This window comes from Alternaria metachromatica (genome assembly GCF_023757995.1).
Source record: "Alternaria metachromatica strain BMP 0045 chromosome Unknown scaffold_4, whole genome shotgun sequence".
NCBI lineage: Eukaryota > Fungi > Ascomycota > Dothideomycetes > Pleosporales > Pleosporaceae > Alternaria > Alternaria metachromatica.
Window position 1 is genome coordinate 1,851,660 of NW_026055495.1, and position 12,979 is coordinate 1,864,638.

At 52.3% G+C, this 12,979-nt stretch overlaps 7 protein-coding genes across 7 annotated transcripts; 1 reads left to right on the forward strand and 6 right to left on the reverse strand.

Moving 5' to 3' along the window:
- Positions 1 to 641: 641 nt before the first annotated feature.
- On the reverse strand, positions 642 to 1,094 carry J4E83_002937 (uncharacterized protein; the record flags this gene model as incomplete). The annotated part of the gene is made up of 1 exon (XM_049329877.1): positions 642 to 1,094. The coding sequence occupies one exon, from the start codon at positions 1,092 to 1,094 to the stop codon at positions 642 to 644; it is 453 nt and encodes a 150-aa protein (XP_049191556.1).
- A 995-nt stretch (positions 1,095 to 2,089) lies between these two features.
- Positions 2,090 to 2,447, reverse strand: J4E83_002938 (uncharacterized protein; the record flags this gene model as incomplete). Its single annotated transcript, XM_049329878.1, has 2 exons — positions 2,090 to 2,337; positions 2,441 to 2,447. 2 exons carry the CDS (start codon positions 2,445 to 2,447, stop codon positions 2,090 to 2,092), a joined length of 255 nt encoding a protein of 84 aa, XP_049191557.1.
- Positions 2,448 to 4,172: 1,725 nt separating this feature from the next.
- On the reverse strand, positions 4,173 to 5,012 carry J4E83_002939 (uncharacterized protein; the record flags this gene model as incomplete). Its single annotated transcript, XM_049329879.1, has 1 exon — positions 4,173 to 5,012. The coding sequence occupies one exon, from the start codon at positions 5,010 to 5,012 to the stop codon at positions 4,173 to 4,175; it is 840 nt and encodes a 279-aa protein (XP_049191558.1).
- A 1,022-nt stretch (positions 5,013 to 6,034) lies between these two features.
- Positions 6,035 to 7,676, reverse strand: J4E83_002940 (uncharacterized protein; the record flags this gene model as incomplete). Its single annotated transcript, XM_049329880.1, has 3 exons — positions 6,035 to 6,259; positions 6,312 to 7,355; positions 7,416 to 7,676. The coding sequence occupies 3 exons, from the start codon at positions 7,674 to 7,676 to the stop codon at positions 6,035 to 6,037; spliced, it is 1,530 nt and encodes a 509-aa protein (XP_049191559.1).
- Positions 7,677 to 8,407: 731 nt separating this feature from the next.
- Positions 8,408 to 10,301, forward strand: J4E83_002941 (uncharacterized protein; the record flags this gene model as incomplete). The annotated part of the gene is made up of 5 exons (XM_049329881.1): positions 8,408 to 8,514; positions 8,590 to 8,784; positions 8,972 to 9,099; positions 9,149 to 9,237; positions 9,300 to 10,301. The coding sequence occupies 5 exons, from the start codon at positions 8,408 to 8,410 to the stop codon at positions 10,299 to 10,301; spliced, it is 1,521 nt and encodes a 506-aa protein (XP_049191560.1).
- A 164-nt stretch (positions 10,302 to 10,465) lies between these two features.
- On the reverse strand, positions 10,466 to 11,359 carry J4E83_002942 (uncharacterized protein; the record flags this gene model as incomplete). Its single annotated transcript, XM_049329882.1, has 1 exon — positions 10,466 to 11,359. The coding sequence occupies one exon, from the start codon at positions 11,357 to 11,359 to the stop codon at positions 10,466 to 10,468; it is 894 nt and encodes a 297-aa protein (XP_049191561.1).
- Positions 11,360 to 11,598: 239 nt separating this feature from the next.
- Positions 11,599 to 12,459, reverse strand: J4E83_002943 (uncharacterized protein; the record flags this gene model as incomplete). Its single annotated transcript, XM_049329883.1, has 1 exon — positions 11,599 to 12,459. One exon carries the CDS (start codon positions 12,457 to 12,459, stop codon positions 11,599 to 11,601), a length of 861 nt encoding a protein of 286 aa, XP_049191562.1.
- Between the last annotated feature and the right edge of the window lie 520 nt (positions 12,460 to 12,979).

Below are 12,979 nucleotides of genomic sequence, written 5' to 3' on the forward strand. Positions count from 1 at the left end.
CTGATATGCCTGCCCACTACCCCACTGCAAGGGTTCGTCGAGCCTCAAGTTCAGTGTGAGACCCTTCGGCCTATCAACCGCACGAGACCCACCACACCGCCATCAGGCTCACATGGTTTGGATCCTGTGACATGCAAGACAAAATAGTGTAATCGATTACTTCCATTAAGTGTGATATGTCATAACGTCGTCAAGAATACAATGCTAACAACTCCAACCCAAATGCAAATGTCCCGCATGCATGCAAACAAAGTAGTGTACAATAGTGATCAGGATAGCCCAGCAGATTTTTATCTGTTACTGAGCTCCTCGACCCAGCGCCTTCGGCATCCTCTCCAGCTGCTCATCGCGAAGGGTAAAGCGTGTCGCAGGCGCGACTGTTGTGGCTGCGATGCTAAGCTTGAGGTATTAATCTCGTGGTAGATGTGCCTCGTTGGCGTATCATAATCCTTTGTCCTGAGTTTGCCGATTGGCCTTTGGATGGCCCGCCATCTTTCCGTGGCGGTGGAAAACCGACAACGTCTTCAGAGGCGGGTTCTGAGCGCTGTCGCAGTGAAGGCGCCGGTGCCGGTCGCGGCGATCTTGGTGCGAATGTGCGCTGGTGAAAAGATTCCTTCATATCGTGGTATATGGCTCGATCCTCACACGAATCGCTGAGGCTCTTGGGCGTACGTCATGGTGTTCGCACTCATAACGCTTTGCTGGCTCATGCGCGCGCCCCGGGTGTCGACTCCACTGCCAGGCCTCTGCTGCTTCTGCAGGCGCCCATTGTTGTTTGAGCTCCCCGACTCGGTCCTGGTCTGAACAGAGAAAGGTCTTTGTGGAGGTGCCACACCTTGCTTTTCGAATAGTGTCTCCTCGCTCATGGGCGCTTGGTTCAGTACGCTCTGCGGTTCTGGGCGACGCTTTCGCTTGATGCAGCAGCAGTTGCGGTCATATGGATAGGCCCAGAAGAGGTAGCAGACTGCCCAGATCAAGATGATGCATGGTACAATTCCGAGGCATACAATGAGGGCAATAGCTGTCGGTGAGATTCCGCCGTTGCCATTTGAGTCTTCTAGGAACCGTGCTTGGAGATGGTGGATGGCAGGCATATTTGTGGTATGTTTGATGGTTGGTTGAATGTTCGAGGTCCGATCTGGCGGCGAGGTAGATAGAGTTGTGTTTATTCAATGCAAAGAACAGGTCACAAACGAAAAGTGTCAAGAGGTAGGGTGAGAGCGACAGGAATGGACGGGTTACAAAGCGTTGTGAAGCGAAAGTCGTACGTGAAAGTTGTCTGGAACAATGAACAGGTGCTGAAACGAGGGATAGCAGTTGCCGGTGAAGCGCTTTGTATGCGGGTCTGGTCAAGCCACCCGTGGAGACGTCATGGGGGTTGTGGAGAATCGACTGACGCACATGGCCGCCATGCCGAGAAGTCGGAACTCCTGGCGGTTGCGCGTTCTCATACACTAGAGCGATTAGACATACGCTACACTCTTGGTGCGAAGCCGACTTCCCAGTAGTCGGTCTTCCTCAGATGCTGCCATTTGTTAGTTCTCGGTGCCTTGCTTGGGACTGAATGATTCATCGACACTCTCAATCTATTCAGATCTACCCAGCCTCTGCTGAAGCAACCAGGATCCTGAGACGAGGCCTGATCTCCAGGGGCTGCACCTGATGATGTCCTCAGAAAGCTACACTCGTGCCGTCTCAGCCGCAAGCCCAAAAACCTGGAGGATGGTGAGCGCTACAGGCGACCATGTCATTGACGTGTTGTGTCCTAGTATGAAGCGTTAGCCCTGTTTCCAACTAGCGAGACCGGAAGGCGCGGCGATGACCGCATGGATGTCAGGCTAAGCCGGCCCAGATCACTGCGTGTGGGGTAAACGTCTGCATCGCGCGAAGTCGACATGAACCTGACACCCTGAGTACACAGTGCCGCAGGCCTCAGGTTCTCTGCGTTGTGCTTCATCGCATCGCTGAAGACAGGAAATGAAGGGTGCAGATGTGCATCGTCTGCGTTAGACGGATGTGGGGCAGCCGATCTCATCTGACAGTAGGCGAAACGCGCAATCTGCAAGCGCCCACACTCAGGGATCAACTCTCAGGACGAGTACGTACCGCCGTGCTTAGCAATCGTCTTCGAGATGCTGCGCGAATTGCTCTGCCAAACCTCTTGTCGTCCGGCTTCGCCCAAATCCACCACCTCAAGACTCTTGAGGCCGTCTTCATTCGGACTCGCGTCTTTGGCGGCCCGAAGTGTCGATTGGAAGAGCGCTTCCGTTTCGTGCCATGGCATGGTCTGGTCACTCTCGGCATGAACAAGGACCAGCTTGAACCTCGAGCAAGTACCTACTCGATTCATCAGTATCGGATCAGACGGAGTTGAGTAAATTTGATCGTCGTGTAAACCACGACATGGCTCCACAACAGTTTGGGTGCTTCGTCAACTTACGCGCCATTGTTGCCAGTCGATCGTCGCTTCGCCAGGTATCTACCATCCTACGGGCAAACCAGGCCTGGAAGGCAGGGAACACCTTCACAGGCGCAAGAACAGGCACAACGCCACCGATTGAATATGACGAAAATGCGTTTCCAGCATTCGTAAAGGCTGCGCACAGAACGAGGCCAGCGAACTCTATGCCGAGACTGGTCGCGTAACGGTGTGCAATGCCTGATACGACAGCGGTCCCTAGTGAGTGTCCCAAAAGTACGATTCGCTCGGGAGGTATCAGGCAAGTCTTCAAAGCCCAGTCAATCACAGCCTCTGCATCGTTCAGTAGACCAGATTCCGAGGGTTCACCTGTTGAGATGCCAAAGCCGCGATAGTCGAATGCTAGAACAAACATCTTCTCCGACGCTCCAGCAGAGAAGGATCGATACTCTATCGTGCGGCGCTCCTGTGCTAATGTGGCAGAATTCCCGTGAAAGTAGATGAGCAGTCTGGCTTCCGGGTCGTTGCGTAGCGCATTCCAGGCAACTGTATTCTCTACGTCGATGCCTGTCTTCTCCCCGATGAACGCATCGGCATTTTTAGCATATATGCCCAATGGTGCTATAAGCCATGCGAAGAGTCGCTCTCCGTCTTTCGAAGTAATGCGAAAGGGTATGACCTGGTTTTCTGATCACATAAGCCCAAAGAACTATACGGCGCAGAGGTTCGTCACCAAGACCTAGGGAACTCGACATACTCAGGAATCCCGCTCTTTCAGGCTGCGTCAACCATTTTCCGGGGAAGAACGTGAAGTTGTGGAGATACAGCATTTCTGACTTTGTTAGCGTAGACTTTTGGTCACTCGGCAAGTGTTTTCTAACGTTTCTGGACCCATGGTAAGCAGCATAGCAGCGTGGACGGAATCCATATCAGACTGAGAAAAGACAGAGTCGTGCCGATGGATTCATAGATGCTCATGATGGAGTTGGTCGTGTGCTTGATGGCGGAAGCGATTCGCACCGGGAAAGAAGCGGGAGGGTTAGCGCGCCGTCCATAATCGCTCGCACTGCCTGCCTGCCCGCTCGAGCGCTCAATCAAACGCTGACAAAGATGCGCATTCTGTCTGTTGTTCGTTTGTGCTGGAATTAGCGATCAGCGACTATGTGCACCGGCTTGAAGAATACATGCAATAGCTCAGGCGGTCCGGCTGCCAGATGAGGGGTACCGGCGGTCGGGAAGGAGGCATGCAGCGTTGCGCGCCTACGCCTGGTGCCTGCATCAACTCAAGTCACCGCCAGCAACGCCACTGTTGAGAGCACAGACACGACTTGTATCAATTTTCGTGCAGATATCCACAAGCTCATCTACAATTCCAACTGCCTTCCAGATCCTCACCTGATACGGACCCTAGGCGAAGAGACGAGTAGTGGCAGCCACATCGAAGCCGAACCACTTCATGAAGTCTATTCTGAGATAGTGCAGACGACGCATGAAGGCGGCATTTCTATTTTACTGGCGCTATACGGAACAAACGCTGAGATGAAGGTGAGGGCGAATAATAAAGTATTAAATTACAATGCGAATGCCAATTCGACAAATCGAAACCACAAGCCTGCAGGAATTTGCGCAAATTATCGCTCATCGACTACAGGTATATCTACTTAAAGTCCGTTTGACCAATGTAGGCACATAGCTACGGACTCTTGCGCTTACTGGTTGATCTCCAGTTCTTGTATTGTTGATCGGCCTCGTGCTAGTCTCCCAGGTCCGGCGGTCGACGGCCTTTCTTGCGCCAGCTGAACGGCTGATACTCCTCAGCTTGCGAAGTGGTGTTAGCAGCTGGTGACTCATACTGTGACTTGTCGACCTCAGAGTACAGGCTGGGGTGGAGTGCGACCTTCATCTGTTGGTCTTTGGTATTGACGAACCCCAGTGCGCGTCGCATCTCAGAGTCCGTTGCGGATTGACGCTGTAGGACTGCATTGGCATCCTTGTACTCTCTGGATTCCAAACACGCCATCGCATTGGCGATATTAATCTCCTTCTGAAGAGAGTAGTCTTCGCCATGCTCAGTGGGCGCGTATGCAGTGTAGCGCTTTGGCTCATCGGACTCATTGCGGAGAGGTCCACGAACGCTGGACGCGTCTGGCGCAGAGACTTCGGTGAAAATACGCATCTCCTTGTCGTCTTTTTCGGGGTCAAAGTACGTTGAAGACGCCGAATATGCAGAGGATCGAGCGGAATACCGATGCCCATCATTGTAGTTAGTCGGCAAATCTGGAGGGGCTGATGACTTACCTCCGCGGACAATGCGAGCTTTTATCTTTTGGAAGAACGACGGCCCCCTTTCCCTTTCCATCTGGTAGATGGTCGGCGCGCGAGACATCTTGTGTCCAAGATATCCAGTTTCCTGGTCGAGTTCCGAAGAAGTGTAGTGTGCCCATGGGGTCTTGTTTAGCATATCACGCTTCATAACCATCTGTGGTGTGATGCGCTTCAGCTCCCCGCACTCCCACTTCGCGATCTGTTCTTGCAGATCTTGGCACGAGGAGCATTTACCTTTGAATCGCATGAAGACTAGGTAGCCGATCATTGCGATAAGAAGGATGGCAAAGAGGATAAACAGTGAAAGGATGATGATGACGGGGGTATCGTCGAAGTGGCGTTCTGAATCTGATGGAATAACGGTGGTCGAAGAAGGAGGTAGTGACGTTGGTGAGGGGATCGTTGATGAAACCGAAGTCGTGGGCTGAGGTATCGTGCTGCTCAAGCTATTGGAAAGACTAAGGGCGATTGTCGGAGATGCGGACGGCTCGAACGTAGCCTGGGCAATGTCTGTGGGGTACACAGTAGTGTACTCCGTCAGCATAACCACCTTTGCTTGTGCCATGCTTTTCATTGGTCTCGGTGTCAAAGTAGCTTGGCTTTGTTCTGTGGTGAGATGTCTTATCTGAGGGGTTCTTGCCTTATTGGTCGTCTGATGTAAGGTGGGATGAGAGAGATTATAAGCAGTGCCTTGCTTCATGCGTTAGAGGCTGTTTGCAGTACACGCGAGCCTCAGTATGTCTACAATGCACTGATCAGCTGACTGAGTTAGCTTGTCACTAGAAGAGACTTCGTGTACCCACAACGCTGACTAGTGATAGTGAATATCACACGCTAGAGACTTAGTATTACTACCTCTCGTGTCTTGTCTACTGATACATCCTTCAAGATATCACACAGTCTGTTCTGATTCATGTAGACAGATAAGGGAGACATAAGGGATATAAAACACTAGTTTCGCGACATCAGTGACATGTCATACAAAAGATGGTTTAGATTTCACATCTCACGCCATGTTATATGAACTAAAGTGCGGCTATGCTTTGGACAGCCTTTGCAAATGGCAATGGCCTCGATGATTGACATCAGAACTGCCCAGAAGTCTCATTGTCATTGGCGCTCACGTTCAGAGTCACTTTGATCTTACTAAAAGACGAAAAAAAGCTTTGGTGGGTATTGTTTCATTATCCATATCATTAGAATCCCAACCAGATGGTGGCAATACTGATGAAGGTTTCCAGCATCGGACGTCAATTCGAAAAGGAAGCTAAACTACATATTGTTGGCCTCCTACATGGCGTGCTTGGCATCTACATGCTCGGCGTGCGAGACCGAGCCCTGCTTAGCAGCGACTTCCTCAACACGGCGCTCGATGTCGAGACCCCACTCTGACGACTTCATGTTGGGAACGAAGAGAGGAGCGTTGGTGAAGAGGTAGTTCATCTCCTCAAGAGGACGCTTGGCGGTCTCAGGCAAGAAGCAGTAGAAGAAGACGGCGTTCGTGAAATTGCAGATCTGAGGATTTGATTAGCGTACGGTCAAGTTGTTGAGCTGCGAGAGTACTTACAACGAACAGCAGGTAGAACCTCCATCCCACGGATACCATGCCGAGCTCGGTGACTTGGCCAATCAAAGTGTTGAAAGCAAAGGACGTCATGGTGGCGATAGATACACCCTTGGAACGGGTCTTTGTGTCGAAGATCTCGGCGGGAATAATCCAGGATAGCGGTCCACAAGTCGATGAGAAGCAGAAGTTGTACAGCCAGGTGACAGCAATGAAGCCCCACGAAGCACTTGCGTTTCCTGTTGAGCCCGGAGGGAAGACAGCCAACATAATGGTGGATACGATGAAAGTAAGGCAGTTACCAAGGTTGCCACCGATCAGAGTCCAGCGGCGTCCCAGTCGATCGATGAAGGCAATGCAGAGCGCTTGTCCGCAAAGAGCAAGAACGGAAGAGATGGCTTGGTATTTGAGCGCCTCAGTACCATCAATTCCCATCTGCTCGTAGATGGTAACTGAGTAGTATTGGATAGCCGAAACACCAGTCATTTGAACGGAAGCCTGAAGCGCGCAGGCGAGAAAAAGACGGCGGAAGCACGACTTGTCCTTGAAGAGCTCGAGATAAGATTGAGCCTCATGCTCGCGCTCAAAACTCAGGGCTTCCTGGATTTGCTGGAACTCGGCTTGAACCCAAACGTCGTTGGTGTCACCATGGGCATGAAGCTTGGCCAGATTCTTAAGACCTTGCTCGACCTTGCCTTTGCTGATGAGCCATCTGGGCGACTCGGGGAACAGCATGATAAGAGCGGCCAAGAAGAAGGCAGGTACGACCTGGATACCCAGTGATGTTCGGAATTGACCATTGTCGCTGTCCGGAAACCCGATATCAACGCCATAACTGATCCAAGCGGCGGCTAGGGCACCGATGCCCAGCATGAACTGCACCAGTCCACCAATACGTCCACGGATGCTGGGATGAGCCAATTCGGATTGATACAGAGGAATGATCATGACGAGGAAACCGACACCGACACCAGCGAGGACACGTCCGGCGTAAAGGTAATTGAGGTTCACGGCAGCAGTCTGCAGAGCACCACCAAGCATGAAAACCTACAGTCATCATTGCGTTAGCAACAGTGCGCACCAGTAAACCTGTTGGAGAGTACTTACGCAGGCGCCCATCAAGATAGTAAGTCGGCGACCGAGGTAGTCACCGGCGGGACCACCGAACATGGCACCGAAGAAGGCACCACCGGTAAAGACTGACACAACGGCTCCCTTTGCATTTGAGCCAGGATCGTTGAACTCGCGTTTGAACGCCCCGGAGGCGATGACTTGGGCGATGACACCGAGATCGTAACCGTACAGTAGCGAACCAAGGGATGCAAAAAGACCCACGAGGAACTGGTAGACTTTGGGAGGGAGCGCCATGGCTGCTGCAGAGGGGATTGAGCGCTGCAGTGGGAAGGGGAATGCGATGCGTAGAGAGACCCACCATCGGCAGCCTGCTGGCTCTTTATACTCGAAGGGATTATTGATCCTGCTGCGCTGCTCCCTTGCACCATGTCACCACCCATGGCTGACCGCGGTCTGGGGAACGCATCGAACGAGGCTACTCCACGGTCTCCGCAAAGAGCGGGGACACTGACTCGACTCCGCGTTTATTCTCTCCGCGACCCGCCTCTTCATCCCTGCATCACCAGCCATCGGCGTCAATACCGAGGCGACAGCACTTGTTCGGTCGATCGTAGCCCGAATCGCTACTTTTGCTTCCAACGCAATAACGTTAGCACATGCATATTCAGGATGCAAATGTAGAATGCGCTACATTTCGACTGGTGGAAGTCTTCTTGGCTCCCCGTGGTTGTGGCGGCAGTTTTTCTGTAAACAACAGTAGTGTGGCATGTCTCCGAGATGATAGTAGCTAGCGTCCACTGGGGAAATTCCACGAATGGGAGGAAGTGTCAGCGTCGGGTGCGTCAACCAATTTGGCGTTGGCACCGACGCCGAGCCGGAGGTGCGCGTGAACGCCATGAAGCCTTCAACGACATCGCGAAGATCAGGCCACTACCATCGTGAGTCCTAATCTCGCATGTGAAGTTCTTTTCCAAAACACCACACATTCCAGTCTTCTAGCATCATTATCCTCCCTCCTCATCATCATGGCAAGCTTCACCAAGATCGAGGAGAGCGAAACGCCTTCCATCACTATACATCCCTCTCACAAGATCGCTAAGATCAACGACAATATCTATGGAGGATTCACTGAGTAAGCTCAAGAATAGACGCCCTGCGGCTGGCGTTGAATGCGTGTTTCTTTTTCGGCTAACCGACCACGCACCAGGCACATGGGCCGCTGCATCTACGGCGGCATTTACGACCCCGGCAACCCTCTTTCCGATGACAGAGGCTTCCGCAAGGACGTCATTGAGGCTTTCAAGGAACTCAATGTGCCTGTAGTGCGGTATCCGGGCGGCAACTTCGTAGCAACATACCATTGGCTTGATGGTGTTGGACCCAAAGAGAACAGACCAAAGAGGTAAGTTATCACGGATGTTAACTCGTGCGTGGCATCCCTTAACTGCACATCTGCGTTGGGGGCTGCCGACGCGTCTTGAGGATCAGCTCCCGTTGGCCGTACTGGCGCCACAAGCGTGTTCATGTGACATTGACCCAGCCACCATTTGTTCAGCATGTCCGCTACAGCAAGCTAATCCTGAGCCTAGGCCTGAGCTGGCATGGATTGGCATCGAGCCAAATACGTTCGGTACGGATGAGTTTATGCAATGGTGCGAAGAAGTCGGCACAGAGCCATATCTCTGCCTCAATTTCGGAACTGGCACTCTGGACGAAGGTTCGTTTGATCCAACTCGTATTATCGCACACGACCTAATTAGATATAGCTCTCGGATGGCTTGAGTACTGTAACTCGGATCGCGACACCTACTACGCCAACCTTCGTCGCAAAAACGGTCGCGAGAAGCCTTACAATGTATGTTCATCACCACTCAATTTCTTCTTTATATACTCTAGATCATACTGACAACTATCTAGGTCAAGTACTGGGCCCTCGGCAACGAATGTTGGGGTCCGTGGCAGGTCGAGCAAATGACCAAAGAAGACTATGCCAAGAAGGCGTATCAATGGGCCAAGGCCCTCAAACTTCTCGACCCAACTATCACTACCATCCTTTGCGGTGAGACCGGTTACTCCTCCTGGGACTACTATGTTCTCAATCAGTGCGTCAAGTGGGACGTCCATGGTCTCAGTGGCGACACCACCAAGTCCCTCATTGACATGCACTCCATCCATATCTACACTGCCGACAAGGAGCATCTGCCTAACGCTACCGCACCCCGAGCGGCAGAGCGAGCAGTGCAAATGACGGCGAGCTTGATTGATCTTGCACGCATCGAGAACAAGGTTCCCGAGACAGTGCCTAGGCAGACTATCTGCTTTGACGAATGGAACGTTTGGGATCCCGTTCGTGCGCCAGGTGAGCTCGGTGCTGAGGAAAAGTACACCCTTTCCGACGCTCTCGCAGTGTCCATCTTCCTAAACGGCTTCATCCGCCAAGCAAAAGATATGGGCATGGCAACTGTCGCACAGAGCGTCAACGTCATCTCACCCTTGATGACCACGAAGGAAGGACTCGTTAAACAGACTTCTTGGTGGCCTTTGCTTCTCTTCTCCAAGTACATGCGTGGCCACACTATTGCGCTCAATGTTCGCGCCCCAGAATATACCGGCCGCACGAACCCGAGCTGGATCCGCAACACTATCGAGACGCCCTACCTGGACTGCAGCGCCACGCTCAGCGACGATGGTTTCATCAACCTTGCAGTCACGAATGTCAACGAGAAGCAGGACTTTGAGGTTGACATCCCGGGACTGAAGGCCGACAAGGTCGAGGTGCACACCGTGACGGGCGACAACGTTGATGTGGTCAACACTGATGGCGTGCAGAATGTTGGTATCAAGGAAAGCAGCTGGGATGGGCAGGGCAAGTTCAAGTTCGGCAAGCATTCCTTTACTCTGCTGAGGTGGAAGGCTTGAACTGCTGGCAGTATACAGCGCAATACTGACTAGTGAGTTTGTGGAATGAATCAAGACAATTAGATATATGACATAGAGAGCCTTCATGTAGCAAAAGTAGCAAATGCAGGCATAGGCCGAGATTAAAACGATTTTGCCAAATGCCATCAAGTTCTTGTATTATGTTACAATTCCCCCGTTTCCATGTACTTCTTTGCCACCATCAACCAACCATCTCGATACGCCCTCACTTCATCCGCATATGTGTACAACATGGCGGATCCAACCACGACAAGGCCCGGAAGAAGGATTAACATGACAAAGTATTGAACCATGCCCCACCATGCGCCCTCAAGACCCTTGCGCATGGCCTTGTCTTCACTCGTTTTCGGGAAACCTTCTTTCGGTACCTCTTTGCCCAAAAACTCGCAGAGAGGCTCCCATGCCAAGTCTCTGTCAGTGTCGAGCTCCAATAATTGGTTTTGAGGTACCAACGAGCGAACAGTGTCGTAATGCTGGTCAAATGCCGATTTTGCTGCCGGGCCACCATAGTTGTTACCGTTGTGCACCTGAAATATCGAGTGTACAAGTCGCATTAACGGCGCCAGTTGTGTGATGTTGAGTTGACGACAGAGAGTGAATAACCGCCACGTATCGAGACACCATATACTGTCTTGCATGCTTTGTTCCCAGTCTTCGTACCTCCTCTTCGTCAGGATAACCTTGGCGTCCGGGTAGGCCTTCACCAGTTCCGATGCGAACACACAACTGGGTAGATCCATAACGACATCGTAGTCGGCCAATAGTTTGTCGAACTCCTCTTTGCCGTACGGATCCATCTTCTGTTGATTTGAGGGCCGTTCCTGGGGCGGTAACAGAGTGACGTTGACAGCTTCTTCCCACAGCGCGAGTTCGGACGGCTTGGCAAGCACATCGCGCATCTGATGTGAGGTATAGCCAAGCTTACGGAGTGCGACTGCGATGGTGGTCGTTCCCGTACGACACATGCCCAGAACCAGGATGCGCATTGGCTTTTTGCGAGTTCGCTCGTCGCGGTCGATGAGTCTCTGCTTGGACATGCTGGGCGTAATTTGCGATAGACTCATGTTTCTGGATTGTTGTGAATGACCGTGATGATTGTCAGGTGAAGATACGTTTGCTGTAATGCGAAGACGCAGAGGCGTGGTGATGCATTAGGCTAATAAGCGGGCGACCGGGTGAACAGGGCCGCATGTGCGAACCGCAGGTCTGGAACGGCCAATCCTCCGCATAATATGCAGGGCAATGCGACGCGAGTGCCAAACCCGCTTCCAGAATCTCATGTTGAAGCACGACTTCGCAGCTCTGTCTCCCAGCTTGAGATAAATCTGCTCGTGAGGTGGTGCAACTCCAACGTGCTCTTCGAGTCCGGATCCTCCATGTAACGTATCTCATAAGCTCGGTTCGCCCATCTCGCAGCGGTCGCCCAATCTTCCACTCTAGCATGGCTTATAGCGGCGATTCTGTAGGCTTTGGCGTAGTAGTCGGCAAGTCCTTCCTCCTCTACCAGTCCGGCAAGTTGAACGCTCACCTCAGCATCCTTTTGCGCCTGACGCTTCCCGGCCTTGGACTGTGGCGCCGCCAGTACCATCTGCGGTTCGAACTTGGAGAAAGCGTTTTTGATGGTGATACGGCGATTGTCGCTAGCTATCTGAGCGGCTCGCTCGTGTGCACATGCTTCACAGTGGCACTGGAAGCCATATCGATCAAGCTGCTTTTGGCGATCTTCCCGACTGAGCAACAAGGAGATGTAAGACACGAAGAATTCTTCTCCTGCCTTGATCTTGCGTGTGGCGTAGACGATGCGCTTGTTTAGCTTTCCACTCCAGTAGTAGCTCGTGTTTGGTCGGCACGAATGGTTGATGCGAGCGATCTTGGGGAACAGGCCGACCTGATCGCCGGTGTTGTAGGCATTGTTGCGAAAGATGGTGCCCAGAGTATCTTGAGATTTGCTGTCAACAGCGTTTGCCTGATGTGTCAAAGAGAGGATCTCCTCTTGTGACTCTAGCGAGAGGGTGTCGAATTGCTCTTGGAGTAGCATAGCGACAGCTGCCATGGGATATGGGCTCCCCTTCGCCAGCTTTGGCAAACGAATCTTGAGGACAGGCGTCTCGCGCATCACGATGTCGCCTATGTCCATGTCATGAGCAGCGAAAACACCCATGCCCTTTCCTTCGCTTGCTTTGACGAGATAGATCTCCGGTAGCCCAAGGCATGTCGGGTACTGAATGTGGCGTGTGGAATTGGATGGGCATTCTTCGGGATGATATGCAAGGACTGTTGAGCGAGCAAATGATAGAAGGCAAACGAGATAGAAACGCATTTTGCAGAGTCTAGATGAGTGACCAAGGATCTTTGGGAACGATCAGGGTGAAGCTGGGCCTACCTGACTTTCTATACGCGTGCGTGGGATGAAACGCGTTTGACACGGATGCCTCGCGGCGTCGGCCTCCTGCAGTGATTGTGCAGACATCACAAATTTGGGCAAGACCGTCATAGCCCTGACGAGTGGTACGGCAGCGAGAAATGGCGAAGGCGAGCGTTGTGTTGAAGTGCAAGCAGATGGGGAGTGTCTTGGTCACGAAGTGGCTTTTCCGCACGGCGGAACCATGCCGCAACGCGATGGATAGCGTGCAGGCGCGACAGGGCGAGCTCCTTCA